Here is a 23,869-nt window from a genome sequence, read left to right on the forward strand (position 1 = left end):
CCGGCACTTCCATTAGGCGACCCTAGGCGGTCACCTAGGGTGCCAGGATTTGGGGGGCGGCATTTTGTGCGCTCCCCACGGAAGCTTCCGGTTCCACTCCCGTCGCGCCGCCAAAGAAGGACCTTCTGCCGACGTGCCGCGGAAAACAGTGTCACCTGCGGCATTTCGGCCGAGGGTCCTTCGGCAGCACGATGGGAGTGGAACCGGAAACTCCCGCACGCCCTGTGGGGCGTGCACAAAATGCCGCCCTCTGAATTCTGCCTAGGGCACCAGAAACCCTGGCGCCGCTCCTGGGTAAAGGTTATAGGAAAGCTTGTGCTAAAACTTAAATGACATTCAAATACAATGCTTTAATGGTATGGGAGACTTCCAACTAGCCAATAGAGTCCTAGGATTATCTCACACATACACACTTAAAGCTGTACTTTGCTTGTATAAGCTCCCAAACTCGCTTCCTATATTTTGACAGTCTCCTCCTATATTTCATTGAGATAATCCTGGTCAGGATATATAAGAAAGCCAGTAAATAAACTGTCTGTCCAGTAGGGATCATAAAAGAGCCCGTTTTGTTCCGAGTAGAAGATCTGCAACCACACCTCATCGTCCTGCTTCAGGGAAATAATGGTTGATCCAGAGGCCACATCGTGGTTACCAGTGTTGGCATCAAAAGTCTTTATTCGGTATTGCCCATTATGGACCAACCCAATGGCCAAGTGTTTATTGGCCAAAGTGATGTCGTAGGTGAAGTAGTAAATACCAGGAATGCTGCATATAAATTTCCCACTGGAAGCATTGTAGTGCCCTCCTTCATTCATAAGGATCTTGTCAAATTTGATGGGCAGCCTCTCTCTCGGGTAGCTTTTGGTGACTGCGACTGAAAAGGCAGATTTGGCTTTTTTGGTGTCACAGCTGCATGGTCCTGGCATCCCGGTATCGCCCTTTTTCCCTTTGGGTCCTTTCTTTCCTTGCACTCCATTTTTCCCATGATTTCCCTTAATACCCTTCAGACCTCGTGGACCTGCTTTGCCGATGGCACCTGCTTTCCCCTTTGGTCCTGGTTTGCCTGGGTTTCCAGTTCGGCCTTGGGGACCTAGGAGACAAATTGCCTTCAGTGAAGTTTTTAGTGAAAAATGTGATCAGGTCTGAGCAGGGGCAGGCACAGAGCCAAGCGCCCCGCCAGCGGCATCCTGGGAGGGCGTCATTTGGCTCGGTGGAGCTCCGCCGGCATGCCTGCGGCAGGTCCACGGCGGGACAGCGGACCTGCGCGGTCATGCCTGCGGCGGGTCCTGCCGCTCCCTCCCGCGGAAGAGGAGACCCGCAGGCGGCGCAGCGCTCCGCGCTGCTTGGGGCAGCCTACTTTGTAGAGCCGCCCCTGGGTCTGAGGGCGGTGTTATCATTACAACACTAAATTATCGTATGGGAAGAAACCAGCCAGGATCCCCATCTATGGGCGATTTTACTGAAATAATACCTGGGGCTGGATGGGTACTGAGATCTGTCAATCATGTTGCCTTTTCTAACACAAACATTCAGAATGTACATTATAACAAAGGAACCTCAGTTTTGCTCACATTTTGCAACAGATTTAAATGAGTACTCCTGGAAGGGTGCAGAGTGAGCCTGACAATGTTAGAAAGTGACTTCCTCCATTTATCCATGGACAACCCAGATAGAAATAGTGCAGGCTTCCCCCCCACACCATCCTCTCTTGGTGCCTCGAGCCTCAGTTGCAGGGAGGGACCACCTGGAGGAGTAGGAAGAGAGTTCAGTTCACATGTCCGTTTGTCCTTGGCATCTCTGCTGAAACTGCCAGCTAATACTGACTGGGATGGGAGTTTCTGTGCCATAGACATTTGTTCAAAGAAACAGGATGTAAACCTCCCAACACCTGTCAGGGACGGTCTAGGTACACTTGGTCCTGCCTCTCAGGGTCCCTTTCTAACTCTCAGGGTAGTTAAGCTCTGGAATAGGCTTCCAATGGAGGCTGCAGAATCCCCATCACTAGAGGTTTTTAAGAACAAGTTGGACATTGTCAGGGATGGTCCTGCTGCAGCACAGAGGGGCTGGACTTGATGACTTTTTGAGGTCTCTTCCAGCCAGGGGCGGCTCCAGGAACCAGCACGTCAAGCGCGTGCCTGGGGCGGCAAGCCGCGGGGGATGCTTTGCCGATCGCCATGAGGGTGGCAGGCAGGTTGCCTTCGGCGGCATGCCAGCGAAGGGTCCGCTGGTCCCGGGGCTTCGGCGGACCTCCCGCAGGCGTGCCGCTGAATCCGCGGGACCGGGGACCTCCCGCAGGCAAGCCGCCAAAGGCAGCCTACCTGCCGTACTTGGGGCGGCAAAATACCTAGAGCAGCTCCTGTTTCCAGCCCTACATTTCTATGATTCTATGAGAAGAGTCTCCCTGCGCAGACAATGTGGAAGAACAGAGCCTAATTTAAGACAGGATTCACCTTGTGGGTGTAAGAAGCAAAAGGAAGTTGGGAAGGTGACAGTGAGAGAAGAATCTGGCCTTCATTCCTGTAATATCTGAATACCTTGAACTCTAATGTATGGATCCTCCCAGCACACCTGTGAGGTAGGGCACTGCTATTATCCCCATTTTACAGATGGGGAACTTAGGCAGAGCGAAGCTAGTTGACTTGCCCAAGGTCATAGAGGAAGTCTGGCAGAGCAGGGAAATGAATACAGTCCTGAGTCCCACGCGAGCCTCTTAAACACTGGCCCATCCTTCCTCTCCAACCACTAAATATGCTGTCTCACAAAGAGAAGACTTTACAAAATGAAATGCTCCTGCAGCCACTTGGCCATGTTGGAGTAATAATGAGCTCTGAGATAACAACATAGCAAAATCTCACTTTGGGAAGGGTCAGCAATAAGAGATGTCACCTAAGACTTTCTAGGCAGGCATGAAAGAAAAGAATCATGAATGAATTAGTGTGAAATAAAATTCCCCCCGTGGTTTAACATGACCTGTTTGGAACAGGGTGCTTCACTTAATTCAGTCACTGTTTTATCTGAGGCTCCATTTTATTTGCTCAGAACCTGCGGAATCAGATCATTTGTATGTGAAATAGAATTACTTCCATCTTCATTTTGATCAGCTTTGAATACTTTAGGCAGGAATGCTTGAATTACCCTGTCTCTGAGTACAGAAAGATAGTACCAAATTCGAGTCAAACCTGGGCCCCTTTCTGGGAGCTGCTAGACGTGAGACTGAGCTAGGAGCAGGGCTGGAACTGCTAGACAAGACAGTTGCGTGACAGGTGAGAAACTTCAGGTGAAACCCAGAACTGGGACAATGGCCCAAGTATGGGTTTGGGAGCATAGGTGCTGGAACTTGGGCTGCTCGCTTGAAGTGGTTTCCATCATATAGAAGGTTTACAGTTTGGTTCAATGTCTCTCAGTGCCCCCACTATATGCTCAGCACCTATGTCTGGGAGCAGCTGGTTTTTTGTTTTGTTTTGTTTTTTCCAATCTCCCTGTGCTTTCTGAACCTCTACTCTTCACCAGGATAGCCTGAAGTGTTAACAAAGCTCTAAGAGGCAGTTCCCTCTTACCTTCCTCTCCATGCTCTCCTTTCTCCCCATCCTCGCCATCTTTTCCATCCTTCCCTGGAAACCCCATTCGCCCAATTATTCCTGGAGTCCCTGGTGCTCCTGGAGGGCCAGGAGGGCCCTGTGGCCCTGGCATGCTGCATATGAGCTGGTGGGAACCTTTCGGAAATTCTCCTTTAACAAAGCCACTGAGAAGTTGATTAGCTACACAGGGCACAGTCCAGATGAGCAGAACCACAGTGATCATGGTGAAACCTGTCATAATGGAAACAGAGGGGTTTACTGACATGTACCATGGCAGGCCAGTATACACACAAAAGTATCCCTACCCACCTTGCCGGGAGGAGAAGGAGTGTTTCTCTTCTCAACTGGGGCTAGTTGTATTGTTTTGGTGGCTGGAGGAGTGACATGAACCACTCCATTTGAATATGGGATCCTCTCTATTGCACAGTCACATTGTTACCCTTACCTACACATCCACTTTCCTCTTCCCCTCAATGAGCATGCCCCTGGCTTAACCCCTCTCCTTTGTTCTCTTATGACCTCTGCATTGAAATGGACTGGACAGCTGAGCCTTATCTACTCCAAGATCACCCCCAAATTGGGGTTTGCCAGTCTGGTTACCAGAAATGAAGGGGGGACAAGCAGGTTTGAGAATAACAAAAAGGGCCTTTGTTTCCTCAGACCCTTCTTTCTTTCCTCCCCTCCTTTCCCTCCCTGTCACCTCTTTCCCCAACCCTTCTCATTATAGCTCCTTCTTTCTTTGCTATTTCTCCTTTTTATGCTTGATCCCTGAAAGCTGTGAAATGCAGAGTAGCAGTAATGGCGTGGGGTGAAGGGAGTGATTTGCTGCATATTAACAGAGCTAGAATCCTTACTGCTGGACTTTCATGTTTCTCATTACTCAGAGATCTAAAGAGGTAACTCCTGAATACTCCAAGGGATTCCTGAACTGTCAGCAGCACTTGTCAAGTGTGGTTGAGAACTCTGGTTTTGCAGATCCGTTTATTTCCCAGTCTGCCAAAATCTCGGCTAAGATTTTTTTTTTTAAACTTGCTTTAGCCCAAGGGCTACAAATCCAACATCCACCTCTGCTCACTCTTAGACTTGCTGAGCAAAGATGTCTGTCTACCCTTCTGATTCGTTATCATGTCTCCATCAATTCCAGTCCACAGCAAGCAGCACACTCTACAGCCTAAAAACACACATCAGAGTCTCTCTAACTCTGAATATAGGCTGCAGCTGTTATCTCCTCACAGCTGTCAGAGCTGGCAGGAGATCACTGACATTCTTCAGTACTTTATTCTCTGCCTCTTCACTTCCCCCTCCAGGATCCCCCATCTTGCTTTGCCTTCTTTATACTGTATTCTCATTCCCTGATGTTTTCCTAACCTCACACCAAGTCGGCTTATTTTCCCTCCCTCTGTTTTTTGTGCCTCCGTGTTGGTTGGTTAAGAAGTCTAGCTCAAGCCTCACTGGAAATGGGTACCATTAACTAAAATCCAAATCTGGTTATGTCTGTTTCCTCTTGTAGTTCCTCCCCTCTCCCTGACTGTTACATTGAAGCAAATTCTGCTCTTAGTTACATCTCTGTAATCCCATTCACTTTCGTGGTGTTTCATGGATGTTAGCCCATTAGCATGTAAAATAAACTGATTTTAAATGTAATAGCAGCAGCGTCTACTCACTAATATACAGTAATCTGGTTTCAGAGTATTCCAGATTCTGATGCCCTTTACACCTATTCCGTGATACCACTCATGGAGTGAGAAGCAACATACTGTGAGTGAGGGAGGGTGACAGAAGAGGGACCTAATGATATAATTTAGAGACAGTTATGACAATATGTGAATTAGGGGCCTGATCCTGTGAGGTGTGGAACGAGGGCATTGAGCGCCATGTAGGACTGACTCCTTCATTGTGCTTATGTCTCCCTCAGTAAAATTCTTTGTACGTTAAAAAAGGTGGAAGTTGAATTTCGGAGGTAAAAGTGGAGGACAACAGAAACTCTGTATACCTGTTATACACTGTAAGGGCTTATCTACTCGGAGACATTTTACTGTATAGCTATTGCGAATAAACTATTCCAGAATAGCTCCTCAAAATTCTATTCCAGAATAAAAGTGACTTTTCTGGGATAATTACTCCACTCACAAAGAAGTTAAAACAGATAGATAGCGATAGATACATGTTTAATTTTAGGTACTTATATGGCCCCCATTACCATAGCATCTGAGTGTCTCACAATCTTTAATGTATTTATCCTCACAACTGTGAGGTAGGGCAGTCCTATTAGCTCCATTTTACAGATGGGGGGACTGAGGATCCAAGAGGCCCCAGCTAAATCCTCAAAGGCATTTAGGTACCTAGCCCCCACTGTAATCAATGGAAGTTAAATGACTAAATACCTTTTGAGGAGCTGGGCACTAATGACTTGTCCAAGGTCACACAGGAAGTCTGTGGTGGAACAGGGACTCAAACCAAGGGTACTGAGTCCTAAGCTAGCGCCTTAACTGCTGGACACCCTTCCTCCATGTTCAGCAAAGTACGTAAGCTATGCTTCTGTAGGGCTTCAGCGTAGCCGTAGACACTCATTACAGCAGCGGGAACAGTTCTCTTGTTATAGTTAATCCAACTCCCTGAGAAGCAGTAGCTAGGCTGACAGAAGAATTCTTCCATCAACCTTTTGCTGTCTATTCCTGGTGTAAGCAGAGTCAGGATGAGCCCCACCCTGACATCTGGTGGTAAATTATGGGGAGTGCGGAAAGTGTTGCATTGGTATTTCGGTTATTTGCATGGACACTCCCACCCCACTTAGCATACCGCAAAGCAGCATGGGATGGTTACTGTCACAGCTGTGGGAGCCCCCAATTTCGTTGTTATTGGGGCAGGAGGAATGAAATGTTGTCACCCTGATTGGGTAAATGGGGAACTACAAAATTGTCTTGTGATGGGGGGTTTCATTGTCAGCTGGATAGCGCTTGCTAGATGGGGCACATGGGTTCCAAAACCCATTGAAAGGAGAGAGGTGGGGGGGGGGGCAGTATCTGTACTTGGTGGTGCAGGCTCCTTGTGTGAGCCAGAAGCACCAGTTCCACCTGTGCCTCTCTCCACTGTGGAATGTCAGAGTTAACTTTTGATTCCCTTAAGAATCTAGATGCAGGTTACTGAGCTGAATTCACTGGTACTGGGGCTCCCCTACTATGAGCTGAAATCACTGAAGAGCTGGACTTGCTGAGCTGAGAGCACTGTGCTGATGAGTGGGGGAGCCTGAAGCAATACTGGCAGAGCAGAGTGGAGCAGTTTGTGCAGCCACTGGGTGAGTGGAGCTGAGCAGCTCGTGAGGACGGCTGGAGCGGATCACAGGACAGCTGGTGGACCAAAGCAGCTGGCAGAGTGGAGCAGCCCACAGAGTAGGCGGAGCTGAGCTGTTTGCGGGGACGACTAGTGGAAGCAGAACCCCACGAAGAGGCAGGGCAGCTGGCCCCGAACCACGTAAGGTGCCCCTTTCTACCTAGGCTGGGGAGGGGGACCTCTGCAAAGAGACTCTTGAACTCTGGGCTGCCTGACCCGGGACAGAGACTTTTGAATTGTGGGACTTTTGGGACTGTGGGTGATTTAGGGGGGTTGCTGGACTCAAGGGCCCAGAGAGAAGGACACGGCCCAAGTTGCTGGGGTGGGTCTTTGTTCACAGTTTGACCTATGAACTCCAGTTGAGGTATTTTCCAAATTTCATGCTTGTTGTTGTTTATCTTATGTAATTAAACCTTTTCTGCTACACCAAGAGTCTGTGCTTGCGAGAGGGGAAGTATTGCCTCCTTGAGGCGCCCAGGGGTGTGTGTAAGATTTTCCCAGGTCACTGGGTGGGGGCTCGAGCTGGTCTGCATTACGTTGTGGGGAAGGGACCCCTAGGTATTGAACCTGGCCCTTGCTGCTATTGTTTCAGCCTGGCAGAGGGGTTACACTGGGGTTAGGTTGGCTTAACTGTGTTGCTCAGGGGTGTGGATTTTTCACACCCTGAGCAATGTAGCTGGGTCAATTTAACTTTTAAGCGCAGACTTGGCTGCAGTTAGATGATGCCAACTGTCTCACAAGGTGGTGTTTTCTCTGTGTACATTCCATTGGAGATTCTGAATGAGATAAACCTCATCATAATCTAAAACCAGAACATTTGACTTCATATGTTAATTTTAAATAACAATACTCCCCCAGACTCCACTTTTGAATAATTATCAACTACAGAGGCTCCTGAACCAACCCACCAGATATAATCACCCATTTATATCCTGCTTAAACTGGTGATGGAACTGATTTTTTACTGCATTTTGGGCAGTCATTGAGCAAGATGTTACAATCCAGTCATGAACTCTTTTTGTGGCGATCGAAGGAGTACTACAGAATCTCTGGCGCCAAGAGTTTGACTTTCTAAAAGCAGAGTTAGTCTTCTGTTTTGATTACTAATCACAGGCTGAGAATAAAATACTAGCCAAGTCAGAATTCTTTACCCATTGTATTCCTGTGTAAACAACCTTTTTGAAAAGTCCTGGGGGCTTCCTTTCCTATTTTTACCATGAGTTTTTAAGATCTCATTTGGTTCACTGAGACACAGGGCCTGAAGCTGCCCCCTTGTGCTTAACTCGTGCAACTGATCTGTGTTTTCTGAACCTGGCAGGAGCATGCTTTACATGATGCTATGGACATCAGAAACTAATATCTATATGCAGGCGGGATTTGCAGAAGCATGTAAACCCCTGCGAAATTTCCAGCATTGTTGTGTGTTTAAATCTCTATAGAGGAGAGGAGTTTGACCATCCCTTATTCAGAAACTTTAGAAAATGTCATTTCACTACATACTTATTATCTCCTTCTGTGCTAAGAGTAGGTTGAACGTCACAGATGTAGAACTGGTGAGAAACTACCTACATTCAGCATGGTGTTTACAAGAGTGCTATCTGTAGTGACTGGGATTTGCCTCACAGGCCTTCAGAATCCACAGTACCTCATTTTAGATGCCAATTTACCTCTGCCCCATACAAATCTCTAGTTATCTCACCTTTACCGTTGCAGATTATTGACAGCAGAGAAGCCAAATCAGAAAGGGTGGTATCTAACTCCTATTGAAATCAGGAGGTGCCTAAAAATTGAAGGCAGTTAGGTGCCTAAATATCTTTGTGACTCTTACCAAATGATTTAGTGTGACTTTAATATTCCTGAACTATGGTATTTATTGGGTCTGCCAGGTTAAAAGGTTTAGTATGCTTAATTAATGGACAAAGAGAGAGGTACACATAAAAACACAGCCCCTTCCCTTATCATAGAGCTTCCTCACCCTAGCTGTGACAGAGAAGAACATAAGAACGGCTGTACCAGGTCAGACCAAAGGTCCATCTAGCCCAGTATCTGTCTACCGACAATGGCCAATGCCAGGTGCCCCAGAGGGAGTGAACCCAACAGGCAATGATCAAGTGATCTCTCTCCTGCCATCCATCTCCATCCTCTGACGAACAGAGGCTAGGGACACCATTCTTTACCCATCCTGGCTAATAGCCATTTATGGACTTAACCACCATGAATTTATCCAGTTCTCTTTTAAACACTGTTATAGTCCTAGCCTTCACAACCTCCTCAGGTAAGGAGTTCCACAAGTTGACTGTGCTCTGCGTGAAGAACTTCCTTTTATTTGTTTTAAACATGCTGCCTATTAATTTCATTTGGTGACCCCTAGTGCCCCTAGATACCCCTCTTTCTAAATATATATAGGATAAAAGATTCATCCATCATCCCAGTTGGATTTTTCTTATCAGATGCTTACGTTCTACTAACTTAATATAAGATTAGTTTTTGTTCAATCTAACCAGTTTCCAGACAGTTCTCTAGCACTCTTTTCTGAATATCTGTAGCTAGGCAAAGCAAGTGTAGTTAAATGGACACAGATACAAGCTAGAGCATTAACTGTGACAGTATGAACTCTGTTATCTGTTACCAGGCGCTTCTAGTCAATAGGAACACAGCAGTCTCCTGGGGCTACATCTGAAGCCTACTGAAGTCAAGAGAAAGATTCCCACTGACTTAAAGGAGCTTTGGATCAGGTTACTGATGTTCTAATTAGCCCAGACGTTAGAAACTGAGAGTATTGTGCAAAACATACATCTAACATCCTTCCCTGCTCATGCTCTCTGAAAGGGAGGGAATATGTAGTACTGTGTCCTCCAAGAGCCACGTAACTTCTTATTGCAAATCCATTTGGAAAATATGCTACAAATTAACATTGTATTGAGTGCCCCACACTTTTTCAATGTATATAATTAAGAACATGCAGAGGAGCGAGAGACATAAAACAGATCTCTGGAAAGGGTTCAGTTCCTGAGCTATTTTGATCAGCTCATTCCTGTGTTCTCTCTTGCTTTATACATATTTAAATTAATTTATGGCTGGTGAAAGGTGTCAGATTAATAGCGTTGGAGATTGAAACCACAGAACAGGTATCGCCATGGGCAGATGAATAAAGACCTTTGCTCAGTGTCCAGCAACAATAATAATAAAAAAAGCTAATAGAATGGTAGGATACCTAAGGAATGTGATGGAGAACGGCACTGAAAATATTATAATACTACTGGTATGCCCTGGAATTCTGTGTTCAGTTCTGTTCACCCATCACAAATAGGGCCTAATGGAAATAGAGGGCATTCTGAGCAGCTGGGCAGGGAAATGGTTTTCCTATCCTGCAAAAGTCTCTGAGATTTAAAAAATGTTCCCATCCTATTTCGGGGCAACCCCAAGACCTTTTTGAGAGAGAGAAACCCTCCCAAACAGCTGAGTCATTAGGGAACTCAACAGGGCTGTGGGAAAGTCAAATTAAGTCTCTGCTCTGCCTGATGCAGAACCTGAGTCTTTCACACCCCAGATGAATGCCCTAACCACCAAGCTTTTGCAGATATGGGGCAGGTAGCTTGCTCAGTGGATCCTATACCCAAGAACTTTTTGTGAAAAGTTTCAGTTTTGTTGAAAAATTCCAAACCCACCCTAATTCTGAGACCGGCAACAGAAATAGAGGCATGGATAAAATTCCTTATGAAGAGAGACTGAAAAGAGGAGGGCTGTTTAGTTTAGAGAAGAGCTGAATAAAAGGGAACAATATGGAGTGGTACAAAATAACAAATGGCATAGAGAAAGTAAATTGAACACTTTGGTTGACTTTGTCATAATCCTAGAATAAGGGCACAGTGGCTGATGAAAGGCAGCCAATTTAAAACCGATAAATGCTTAATTATCCTGTGGAACTCATTGCAACAAGGTATCCTTTACAGTAGTAATTAAAAAAGAAAAACAGGACTTTTGGAAGGGCTATAATGCCTCGTGCTTCAGAACATAAGCCAATCACTATCTTGTTAAGTTTAGGAAGAAAGCCTCCCTGGGGGCAGGATAGATGCCCACTGAGGGATTCCAATTCTCTCTCTCTCAGCTTCAAAAAGCATATTGCAACCAAATCAACACATGTCCCTGGCCTCTCCAAACTACAGGCAATGATCCCAGTAGCAAAGGTCAGAAAGAAAGTTTGGCATATTGGAAGATTTCAGCTGCGATATTACAGTTTGAACAACATTCAGTGAGAATGTTTTCTATATTCAGGATGTTGTTGAATGTTTGATCAAAAATATATCCCTTGTGTAATAATACACAGCACTTGTATAGTGTTAGACAAACGTCAGCTAATTATTGAAAGCTCTTCAGGGCAGGAACTGTCTTTGTTCGCTGTTTACATGGGTCCTGGTCTGTGACTGTGGCTCCCAGCTGCTCCCACAATACTGGTAGTAAATAATAATATTCCTCTCATTACCCCTTCAGTTTAGTAATGTCATTTTAATACACTGATTTTTCTGGGGGGAAAATGAGAAGTGACTATGGACTGGGTCAGTGTCAGAACTCAGGTATTCCTGCTTTTAGTTGTGGGGCACATTGTTAGGGAATACGATACGGCAAAATTAAATAAAAATAAAAATTAGGAAGTGAAAAGAGAATCCAGGCAAGAAAAAGTTTTGGCCGGACACCACGAATGAGCCATGGATGAAGGTTGGAAGAACATCCCTTTTGTTGTCATGTACCATAGTATACATTCTTTATTGCATTTCAGCTGCTTTGGAAATGTAAAGTCAGAGTAAAAATCCTAGAGCGGTTTATCCAAGTAGGAAAGTGGTTGTGTGGTGACAGATAACCTAACTCAATGGTAAATTTCCTTCAAGGAAGCTAAAAAGTACAAGTTGGAGGTGGGGGGTGTTTTGAAGGGGATGAGTGGGAGGGAACCTTCACCACACAGTAATTGAGAAATGGTTCTGTATTGTCTGAACAGGGACTGTAAGTTTTGACCATGCAGTCTAGTCACTGGTGTTGCCTGAATTATATTTCCTCCCTGCTGCCTTATGACCTTACAGTGTTTTCTAACACCAATTTGTAAATTAAAAGATTAGCTAAATCCTTGTATTCCAATGTTTCCCATAAATATTTGGACATCTATTAAATAAAACAACAACCTCCTCACCCCAGATTCTTGTGGTATAATTCAAAAGGTCCTAATGTTCTTAAAATGACTGATTTCCCTTTTATTAGAATTCTCATTACTGGTCATTATAATAAAATATCACCCTAATGATAGCAGCAAAGCACTCGTCCACACAAAATAAAACAATGATTTGATTTAAACAAGGTGTGCTATTAATAACTAGGGTGGCATGTTTAAAATGGATGCATTTAATCGCTTGTGTAGCTCAATGAAAGTCAATAGGTTTACGTCGGGTCTGAATTTGGCCCATCATCTGTTGTTAGGCCAAATGGTGATAACGTTACACTTCAAAAAAAGGAGAACAATATCTCTTACTCTTTGGGTTGCATTACTGTCCCTGCCATTAAGCAAGCAGCTCATGCCTGTGCCAATCCCTCAGTAGCTTTGTGTAGAAAACCTTATTATACAAGTCACCAGTTAAAGAACAGAGAAAAAACTTCCCTGGGCTGGCTGAGCCTAGAAAACTCTATGATGAGCATTTTCCCACTGTAATATTTCTTTTAATTCAAGACTGTTGCCATTAAGGATTCCTTTGCGTAACTTGGAAACCTGACTGCTCAGTAATTTAGACCGTATTTAGCCAGTGTTTCAAAGTTAAGGATTTAAAAAAAAAAAAAAAGGAGGGTGGGGGGAGAGTTCTACTTACCAGGACTAATCTCGTCAGTAAGATCTTGACCTGCGCTGGAAAATCTACTGAATCTTAAGCAGATGTTTCATTGCAAATTGTTGTCACACAGTTTAGCATGAATCCCAGTTATTTCTGCAGACAACTTCCTTTCTGAGGGTAGCTTGAAAATTCAAGTCCACAAGCTGTGTTTTAAAAAGTTTATTCCTTTTGCTTCTATTCCCAGCTTCCTGCAGCAGCTTCAGGTTTTGGCTCAACTTTGCCAAAGGCATATTTTTATTATTGTGTAATGGGTTTGAGCCTCTTCCTTGTGTCACATGATATGGGAAGAGAATTTTTACACACATATGGCTGAAAAGCTCTTGATGCTTCAGATTGCCTCCACCCTGCTTTCCTCTCTCTGTTTCTCCTTTACAAACTACTCTAAAAGGTTCAGACCTTGACTGATTCATGGGTAAATGATTGAGAGTTTGCTTGATGCAGTCCGTGTGTCTGTGCAAGGAGTGTTTGTAGGGAGACAGATTAGTTTAGCTTGACTCAGGGAAAAAAAATCACACTTGATCCTTAGCACATTGGCAGGAGAGGAAGATCTTATCCTGGGGACTGAAACTCTGTTATCAATTCTAAAATGATTTAGGCAAATTGGTGGCAGGAGATTAGTCCCAAGCCTGGAAGTGAAATAAGTAATGATGGCAATGGAATAAATCACTGACCTCATCATTAACCAGGCAGTGCAACTCAACAGCTCTACGTACCTTACTTTAGTTGGGAAGCCTCATTTTCTCTTACTCACCTCTGCTGCATATTCAAGAACAATGACACTAACTCTTTGCTTTTTATTTATTACTGTATGGTGTATTAATATTTTGAAGTTGATACAGTTATTATAGGATTGGAATTTTCTTGGCAATTCTCTCCTGTGCTTTGAAAATTATACAGCAAAAATAAACGTTTAAAAGTATTCACAAGGAAAAGCAAACACAATCTATATGGTGGATAAGGAAGGAAATACTAACAGCAGTGTAGCAGCCTTAATTTATAGATCTCAAAATGCATTACTGAAGTAAGTATTTTCATCAGCCATTTGCTTCACTAAAGAGAGGTGAAGTGACTTACTTATGGTCACATAACAGGTCTATGACAGGCAAGAATAGAATAGTTAGACCTCAAGTATCTGCCAATGGCCAGTGTCTGGAATGACTAGGGCTGGTCTACACATAAAACTTCAGTCAACCTAACTACAGTATGTTGCTCAGGGCTGTGAAAATTTTTGCACCTTGAGCACTGTAATTAGGTTAGGTCAACCTTGCCCTTGGTGTAGACACAGCTAGGTTGACAGAAGGATTTTTCTGTTGACCTAGTGACTGACTGCCTCTCAGAGAGATGGACTAACACAACGATATTTGAAAAGTTTTTTTTTCTGGAAATAGGGTGAGTAAGAAGTTGCTTCCCAATGCACACAGTAATCTCATGCATCTGATGGCAGGATCTGACACTCAACCTTTAAACAGGCATCTGGATATGAATTGTTTTCAGGCTTGTTCATCTTTAGCATGGAGACAAAAGGGTAGCTTTAAGGGAAAGCTATATGCAGACCTTTTGCTCATCCATGCATCCTAGGTACTTATATGGCACACATTGCCGGAGAAACCAAGCACCTCACAATATTTGATGTATAGATTGACAAAACACTCCTGTGAGGTAGGGCAGTGCAAGAGACCCTATTTTACAGATGGGGAACTGAGGCACAGAGAGACTAAGTGACTTCCCCAAGGAAGTGTGTTACAGAGTAGGGACTTGAATCCAGATGTCCTAAAGTACCAGGCTGACACCCTAGCCTCTGGGCTGTAAGCCCAATGCAGCTTCCTAGTACTTCACGTGTGTGGAGAAACTCCTCTCCCCAAGCAGCTGGAATTCCATGTTTCGCCTAATACAGGACTTCCTGAGTCTTCTGCTGGTGGCCACCACCCTGGTGTTGATAGAATGACACTCATAGTGACAGCTGGCAGCATGTGTGCCCACCAGCATCAGACTTGTTTCACTGCTTCCCAGTGTTGATTTAATAAACCAGGAGAACTGAACTGTTTACATTTTGCAGGCAACTGGGGCCCTTCTTCCGGGGTGATAATGTGAAGCTGCTGTTCCTGATGAAGATAAGAGTGAAAAAGGAAATCCACAAACACAATCTGTTCTTTGCTCTCAGCTTCTCTTTCTCCCTTTGACCCCATTGCTCAAAGTTCATCATCTGGTGGACATATGGTGTGCAATAATACTATTAAATTTTGGTCTGAGTCCATCAAATACTGTTTGTGATGAGGGCCTAGGTTCGCTAGGGACAATGAGGGAAATTCATATAGCCACGTAGATAGCATGACTAATTATTTGATTTTTTTTCATGATAAGGAGAAAATATAGCCTTTTGATCTTATACAGGCACTGAGCTTTCTAACACTGAAGTCAATGGAAGTTTTATTATTATTTATTTATATTATAGTAGTGCCAGCCCCGCCCCTTCCACTCGAGGCCATGCCCTTTCTGTGCCCCCTGCTGGAGCCCAGAACCCGCCCACTGTGGCCATTGGCCTTCTCCCCAGGCTAACTCCTCCCCCCATGGCCTGGAGCGCCAGGAGGGCGGGTGGTGTGTGGCCGCAGCCCTCCCAACTGTGGATCACTGGGAGGGTGAGTGGCATGGACCTGCCCCAGCTGGGGCCAGCACTGGGGAACTGGAGCTGCACACAGACTCAGAGCGGGAAGCAGAGGGTGGGGGGTAACCTGGGGGCAGAGTGTGAGCGGGACCACGCCTGGCTGTTTCGGGAGGCACAGCCTCCCCCAGCCTGTGGTACCTGCCACCCATGCTGGAGCTGACACCAGAGCTATTGCAATACATACTCCATCCATTTACTTAAAAGCTACACTGCTCTATCCTGTATAAAGGTCAGAGTACAAACTAAAGGAGACCTAGAGACACACACTTGAATTGCACATCCTACTGACTACATGTACTACACAGAGCCCAAGCAATGAAATGGATGCAGAACTAACTACCCTGCGTCCTTCATGGTCTCCTCCACATCGGAGGTGGGGTAGTAGAAGTCAAGTCTGCCTGCAGCTGCCCATGCACTCTCTGGACTTAGGATAAATAGAGGCCTCCAGGTTCTGAGTCATAGCCCTTTCTTGAGCGCTACATTAACTATTTGCTCACACTGCTCAGAATGATGGAGGAATCTGTTTATTTCAGACAAATGAGTCTCATTTACTTGTAATCACCTCAGTCAAAACATAGGGGTAAATCTGCTGTGCTTCTATGTTTGTATGATTAACCTTGAGATGTTTTCTATCCAGTGGAGATTATCAGTGAGTTGTGAGCACTCAGCTAGAATCATTTCCCCCAAAGCACTCTGATTTTCATAACTTTCACCTCCTACTGCTCTTGGAACATGCTGAGATTGGGTCCAGCTGTGTTTATTTTCTTAATTAATTAAGCCTCATGACATCCCTGGCTATGCAAGTATTTTACAGAAGAGGCACAGAAATGTCCACAGGAGTTGCTGAAGGTCAAACAAGGGAAAGTAGGACTATAACCCAAGAGTCCTGGCTCCCTGTTCTCTAGATGCTAGACAGTGATCCCTTCCCATTTAAAAAAAAATCCTTACTTTTAAAAAAAGGCATTTGATTGCAGAAAAAGGTACTGTATGGGCATGGAACACTCATGGGATTCTTGAATACTTATTAGAGGGGTTGTCATGTGTGGTTCCCATTAAATGAAAACTATAAGGTGACACATCACCCTACCCCATATGAATCAGAATCAATTCATACAGGTGGTGGATCACATCTTGCTAAATAAAAGGACTCCAATTATGCCAATTATGGCAGCTAAAGCCCAGTTTAGCTGCCATAATTGCTCAGCTCTGTTTTCCTCGAATGGAAAATGCTCACATAACATCATAAGAATGGCCAGACTGGGTCAGACCAAAGGTCCATCTAGCCCAGTATCCTGTCTTCCGACAGTGGCCAACACCACATGCCCCAGAGGGAATGAACAGAACAGGTAATCAACAAGTGACCCATCCCCTGTCGCTCATTCCCAGCTTCTGGCAAAGAGAGGTTACGGACACCATTCCTGCGCATCCTGGCTAGTAGCCATTGATGGCCCTATCCTCCATGTATTTATCTAGTTCTTTTTTGAACCCTGTTATAGTCTTGGCCTTCACAACATCCTCTGGCAAAGAGTTCCACAGGTTGACTGTGTGTTGTGTTAAGAAATACTTCCTTTTGTTTGTTTTAAGCCTGCTGCCTATTAATTTCATTAAATGTCATTAAATAGGGGTGACTCCTAGTTCTTGTGTTATGAGGAGTAAATAACACTTCTTTATTTATTCTTTCCACGCCAGTCATGGTTTTATAGACCTCTATCATATCCTCCCTTTGTCGTCTCTTTTCCAAGCCCAAAAGTCCCAGTCTTATTAATCTCTCCTCATACGGAAGCCGTTCCATGCCCCTAATCATTTTTGTTGCCCTTTCCTGAATCTTTTCCAGTTCCAATATATCTTTTTTGAGATGGGGCAACCACATCTGCAGGCAGTATTCAAGATGTGGGCATACATTGGATTTATATAGAGGCAATATGATTTTTTCTGTCTTATTATCTGTCCCTCTTAATGATTCCCAACATTCTGTTCACTTTTTTGACTGCTGCTGCACACTGAGCGGATGTTTTCAGAGAACTATCCACGATGACTCCAAGATCTTTCTTGAGTGGGAACAGCTAATTTAGACCCCATCATTTTATATGTATAGTTGGGATTATGATTTCCAATGTGAATTACTTTGCATTTATCAATATTGAATTTCATCTGCCATTTTGTTGCCCAGTCATGCAGTTTTGAGAGATCCTTCTGTAGCTCTTCGCAGTCTGCCTGGGACTGAACTATCGTGGTAGTTTTGTATCTGCTGCAAATTTTGCCACCTCACTGTTTTTACCCCTTTCCCCAGATCATTTATGAATATGTTGAATAGGACTGGTCCCAGTACAGACCCCTGGGGGACACCACCCTCCATTCTGAAAACTGACCATTTATTCCTACCCTTTGTTTCCTATCTTTTAATCAGTTACCAATCCATTACAGGACCTTCCCTCTTATCCCATGCCAGCTTACTTTGCTTAAAAGTCTTTGGTAAGGGACCTTGTCAAAGGCTTTCTGAAAATCTAAGTACATTATATCCACTGGATCCCCCTTGTCCACATGCTTGTTGACCCCCTCAAAGAATTCTAATAGATCGGTGAGGCATTATTTCCCTATACAAAAACCATGTTGACTCTTCCCCAACAAATTATGTTCATCTATGTGTCTGACATTTTGTTCTTTACTATAGTTTCAACCAGTTTTCCTAGTACTGAAGTCAGGCTTACTGGCCTGTAATTGCCAGGATCACCTCTGGAGCTCTTTTTTAAAAATTGGCATCACATTAGCTATCCTCCAGTCATTTGGTACAGAAGCTGATTTAAATGATAGGTTACAGATTACAGTTAGTAGCCCTGCAATTTCATATTTGAGTTCCTTCAGAACTCTTGGGTGAATATCATCTGGTTCTGGTGACTTATTACTGTTTAGTTTCTAAATTTGTTTCAAAACCTCTCCTAATGACACCTTAATCTGGGACAGTTCCTCAGATCTGTCACCTAAAAAGAATGGCTCAGGTTTGGGAATCTCCCTCACATCCTCAGCCGTGAAGACCGATACAAATAATTCATTTAGTTTCTCCGCAGTGGCCTTATCATCTTTGAGTGTTCCTTTAGCATCTCGATTGTCTATTGGCCCCACTGATTATTTAGCAGGCTTCCTGCTTCTGTTGTACTTAAAAAAATTTTTGCTATTACTTTTTGAGTCTTTGGCTAACTGTTCTTAAAATTCTTTTTTGGCCTTCCTAATCATATCTTTTATATATAATTATATCTTGCCAGAGTTTATGCTCCTTTCTAATGGACTTCCATTCAAGCAGGGAATGCTTCACTCCCTTCTTCAAAAGGATGGCAACACCCTCATGGTGTTGTACATCATCCCATCCAGAATACAGCAAAGTTTCTCCCAAGGTTGTTGTTAATCTTCATGATCCCGTCCATCTGCTCTTGCTGACCCCCAGCAAGTGTAAGCTGTAGTGTCTCATCTCTGCTGTGACCTGAGCTAGCTTCCCTGTTTCATACATTGTCCGTATGTTTCAAAAACCAAGTTTGGTTTTTGTCTCAATGTTGAGCACTTCAGCCTTCATGCCAGTGGCTTCATGCCAGCAAACTTGTGAGAGCCAAAGTGAAAGGGAAACACACTAACGTCACTCCGATTCAGTGTTATGCTCCGACAAATGACAGTGATGAAGAAGTAAAGGACACATTCTACCTTACATTACAGGCGGAGTTAGTGAGAGTACCATGGCGCGACCTACCTATCGTCCTGGGAGACCTGAATGCCAAGGTCGGTAAGGACAACACAAACAATGACAGAGCAATGGGAAGACATGGGTGTGGCACCATGAATGAAAACAGAGAAAAGTTTGTTGATTTCTGTAATATGAATGACCTAGTCATTGGCGGAACCCTATTTCAACACTGTGAAATGCACAAGATGATATGGTGTTCTCCAAATGGCAGAGATAAAAACCAGGTTGACCATATCACGATCAGTGGCAAATGGTGACGCTCACTGACAGGTGAAAGTGAGAAGGGGAGCAGATGTACGCAGTGACCACCACTTTATGACAGCCTCCATCAAGCTAAAACTGAGAAGTGTGAGTCCACCAAACAAGGGACATAGATGTTATGACATTGACAAGGTAAAGTCCCTTGAAATACAAAAAGCCTTCGTTCTGCAGTTAAAGAACAGATTTCAAGCACTTGCAGATCTTGATGAAGAGGAGGGGAATGCAGATGAGGAGATCAATAAGAAGCAGGACAAAGTAACAGCAATGTATAAACAGAGCAGTGAAGCCTGTCTAGGCTACAGGCAGAAGAGAAGGAAGGAGTGGATTACACCCAGCACATGGAATGCCACAGAAACCAGACAAGCCCTGAAGAAAAAAGTTTTAGACAGAAAATCCCAGAAGCTAAAGGACAAATACCACAAGCAGTATAGCAAGGTGCACCGGGAGGTCAAATGCCTTGTGAGAGTGGACAAATGACATTATATTGATAATCTGGCAACACAAGCAGAGGATGCAGCTACTCGTGGTAAACAAGGAACCATCTACAAAATGACACAGCTTATCAGTGGTAAACAGCAGACACCAAGAAACACTCTCATCAGGTGCAAACAAGGCCACCTATTAACAACAGAAAAAGAACAAGAAATGCGCTGGACAAAGCATTTCAAAGAATTGCTGAACAGGGAGCCACCTAAAGAGGAAGCAAACATCCAGGAGGCAGAAGAAGATCTTGATATCAACCCAGACACCCCAGCTAAGGACGAGATAATTGAAGCCATCAAATCCTTAAAAAATGGGAAAGCTCCTGGCAAGGATAACTTGAATGCAGAATTGTTCAAAGTAAATCCAGAGTTAGCAGCATCTATCCTGGACCCTCTATTTACATCAGTCTGGGAAGGGAAAAAGTGCCAGATGAGTGGACCAATGGGGTTATAGTGAAGATACCAAAAAAAGGAACTCTCAGTGACTGTAATAACTGGTGTGGTATCACATCTTAATCTGTGCCAAGCAAAGTATTATGTAAAATCATAGTCCAGCATATATCAGAGGCAGTTGATAGCTTTCTCAGAAAAGAGCAAGCTGGTTTTTGGAAAGGGCGTGGATGCACAGTCCAGATTTTCACTCTATGAAACATAATAGAACAATACTTAGCATGGCAACGGCAACTCTACATAAATTTCATAGACTTTGAGAAGGCTTATGATAACATTCACAGGACCAGCCTATGGCGCATTCTGCAGGCATATGGAATCCCTCTCCATATAATCAACATCATCAAAAGCTTTTATTTCAACTTTACATGCAATGTTGATCACAGTGAACTCAATTTTGAAGTCAAAACAGGAGTATGTCAGGGGTGTGTCATGTCTGCAATCCTCTTCAACATTGCCATCGACTGGGTAATGTAGCATGCAACAGAAGACATGCCAAGAGACATTAAATGGACACCCTTCTCATCCCTTGAAGACTTGGACTTCGCAGATGATGTTGCTCTCCTATTACATACCCAACACCATATACAAGAAAAAACAACTCAACTCAACGCATTCAGCCAGCAAATTGGATTGAAAATCAACCGTAATAAGACAGATATCATGGCCTTTAATATTGCCTCACCATCACCAGTACGGATAGAGGATTATGGTCTCACCAATGTAGAAACATTCACATACTTGGGCAGCACCATCAACCAGGACCGTGGAACAAGCCAGGACACCCGGAACACAATCAGTAAAGCCAGGAACACATTCAGGAGCTTAAATACAGTCTGGAAATCATCAAAATACAACACCAAAACCAAACTCAAGATTTATCAGAGCTGCATACTTTCAACATTACTTTATAGTGCAGAATGCTAGGGAATGAGAAAGTTTGGACATGTCAGACTATCTTCATTCCATACAACCTGCCTCAGAAAAATCCTCCATATCTTTTGGCCCAGAACAATCTCAAACCAAGATCTTTTGACACAGTTCAGCCAAGAGGATATGAGCACCATCAATGCCAGGAGGCGTTGGAGATAGAGTGGCCATGTGCTTCGGATGGAAACTGATTCTATCACCAGAGTAGCAATAAGATGGACACCTGAAGGCAAGCGAAAATTAGGCCACCTGAAAACAACATGGTGAAGAGCTGTGGAAGCCGAGCTGAAAAACCTGGGACACAGCCAGGGAACCGTTGAAAGAGTTGGAAGAAACAGACAGGAGTGGAGGAGCTGCTTTGCTGTCCTAAATGTCAGAGGCATAATGGGAACATGATGATGATGATGATGCACCTTTCTATTTTCCTCACTAGGATTTACTAGGATTCCACTTTTTAAAGGATGCCTTTTTGCCTCTCACTGCTTCTTTTACTTTGCTGTTTAGCCACAGTGGCACTTTTTTGGTTGTCTGACTATGTTTTTTAAATTTGGGGTATATATTTTAGTTGAGCCTCTATTATGGTCTCTTTAAAAAGTTTCCATGCAGTTTCACATATAGTGCCACTCCCCCACCAGCATGACCTGTTCTGTCCTTCTGATATCATTACCTCAAGGCTCAGAAGACCCATGCCAAGCTCTTGCTTTGTCACTGGGATTTGTACATGTGGCTCAGGAGCAGAATGTGACTGCCTTATGAACTAGAAAGTCATCTTTGGAATAAGAAAAGTGATCCCTTGTGTCAATTAAGGTGAGAGTGCACATTTATAACCTGCTTTGAAGTCACTTAGACTTGAGGCAGGCACTAAAATACCACAGCGATGTATGTGGAATAGATGTCTGCATAGATAGCACCTCCTGAAGAGATCAAGGCAGTGAAATAAAGCTGAGAGGGTAAAGAGATAAAGCTAAAGATGTCTTCACAGAGCCAGATGAGACAGAGAATTTCAATCTGCCTCATCGTTGTCTAGGACTAAAACACTGGGTTTCTGTGCACACCTGAGATGGATTCCAACTACTCACTTCCCACTTTTCTTTGACCACTGTAGCTCAGGATTCCTTCTCAGAAAGAACTTTGAAAAAAATTCTATATACTAAGATGGTGCCTAGATTGTATTAACAACATTTAGTTTGTAAGCTCTTAGAGGCAGGGACCGACCAACCAACCATTTTTCTATTCTGTGTTTGTATAGCACCTAGTATAATGGGCCACTGCAGCATGACTGAAGCTATTCAGTGCCACCACAATACAAATAAATCATAATAAAATGCTAAGGTATTAAAAAGCCATTAAAATGATACAATTTTTTGTGGGGATCATTTTTTCTCCTAAAAACCACATTAAAAGACGTCCCCACTGTAAACTACTTTGAAAGTCCTTATTCTTCTTGACCTTCCTCCAAATATTGCGTCGATGCAGAGGGTGTCAAAATGTTGTAAACTATTTATTGCTAAAACATGCCTTAGCCCACACCCTTCCCCCCCCCCAGCAATTGTGAGCTCATACCAGATGTGAGCTAAAGATTGAGGCAGCGTATATTCGGCTGTTCAGACTGGATAATTATTATAGCGAAAGCCTTCCACTCTGTTCCAAGCATGAAGCAGGCCAAGGGCACAGTGTACAAGGGAGGTAAAAAACACACACACAAAGGCTATAAAAGTAATTGTGGATAATTCAAAATGCTCAACAGCACTTGAGGAAAAGGTAAAGTACAGTGTGGAGATGGGTGCTGTAATATTTGATCCAGGATATTGTTAACTATCAGTAGTTGATTAGTTCATGTTCAGATCTGCTGTACATCAGATGCAGAGAGAGTTGAATTCTGCCCTACTTAGACTATGTGCATAGAAAGGAAACAGTTTTGAGTAGTCATGCCTTTCTCTAGCGCTTTTATCTGTAGATGGAAAATATGTCTGTACTGTAATGCTTAGCCTGGGATCACCGCGTTTTGACTTAGAGGATTTCAGAAAGTTCTGCTTGAGCACATATTTGGCAATGTCCTTGTATTAAATAAATAAACTAGCCTTTCATAATATGAAACAGAATAAACATGAGAGTTAGTTTTATGAATTTTTAGCCAGTCACTGCTTAAGAGTTACAGGGGGAGATCAAGGCTTTGTCTACGCTAGGGACATTTTAGAAAAAAAATCCCACCACTGCTAATACTGGTTCAGCTGGAGGGGCTTTGCCTGCTAACACAGTTTTAAACACTGTATCATTGTGAGCAAATCTAATCCATACGGAGCTGAAAATTGCATCAGCAGCTAAGATCCCATCTACACTAGGGCTCCGAACACAGTTAACTTTGCAACATTGCTGAAGAAGTGTTAGCAAGGCTGGTAAATATCCCTAATGTAGACAGTGCCCTAGAGAACAGTAATCTTGAATTTGTAACTTTTTAGTGAGATTACAACTTTTAATGTGTATACAGACAAATTGTATGACAAGAAGCAGGGACGCAACTGAGGCAGGGTTAACTCTAGCTCAGCTACCTGTCTCCTTTTAAATATACTCAGGGG

At 43.8% G+C, this 23,869-nt stretch overlaps 1 protein-coding gene across 3 annotated transcripts; it reads right to left on the reverse strand.

The window, feature by feature from the left end:
* Window positions 1–225: 225 nt before the first annotated feature.
* On the reverse strand, window positions 226–12,992 carry C1QTNF2 (C1q and TNF related 2). Of its 3 annotated transcripts, none has more exons than XM_039483867.1 (3): window positions 12,758–12,992; window positions 3,558–3,809; window positions 226–1,090 (listed from the first exon to the last, which is right to left on the reverse strand). In XM_039483867.1, exons 2-3 carry the CDS (start codon window positions 3,799–3,801, stop codon window positions 477–479), a joined length of 858 nt encoding a protein of 285 aa, XP_039339801.1. In that variant the 5' UTR covers window positions 3,802–3,809; window positions 12,758–12,992; the 3' UTR covers window positions 226–476. The 3 variants fall into 3 exon arrangements, with proteins under 3 accessions (XP_039339801.1, XP_039339803.1, XP_039339802.1); XM_039483869.1 differs by lacking the exon at window positions 12,758–12,992 and adding an exon at window positions 4,024–4,034; XM_039483868.1 differs by lacking the exon at window positions 12,758–12,992 and adding an exon at window positions 3,888–4,034.
* Window positions 12,993–23,869: the final 10,877 nt, after the last annotated feature.

This window comes from Mauremys reevesii, linkage group 8 (genome assembly GCF_016161935.1).
Source record: "Mauremys reevesii isolate NIE-2019 linkage group 8, ASM1616193v1, whole genome shotgun sequence".
NCBI lineage: Eukaryota > Metazoa > Chordata > Testudines > Geoemydidae > Mauremys > Mauremys reevesii.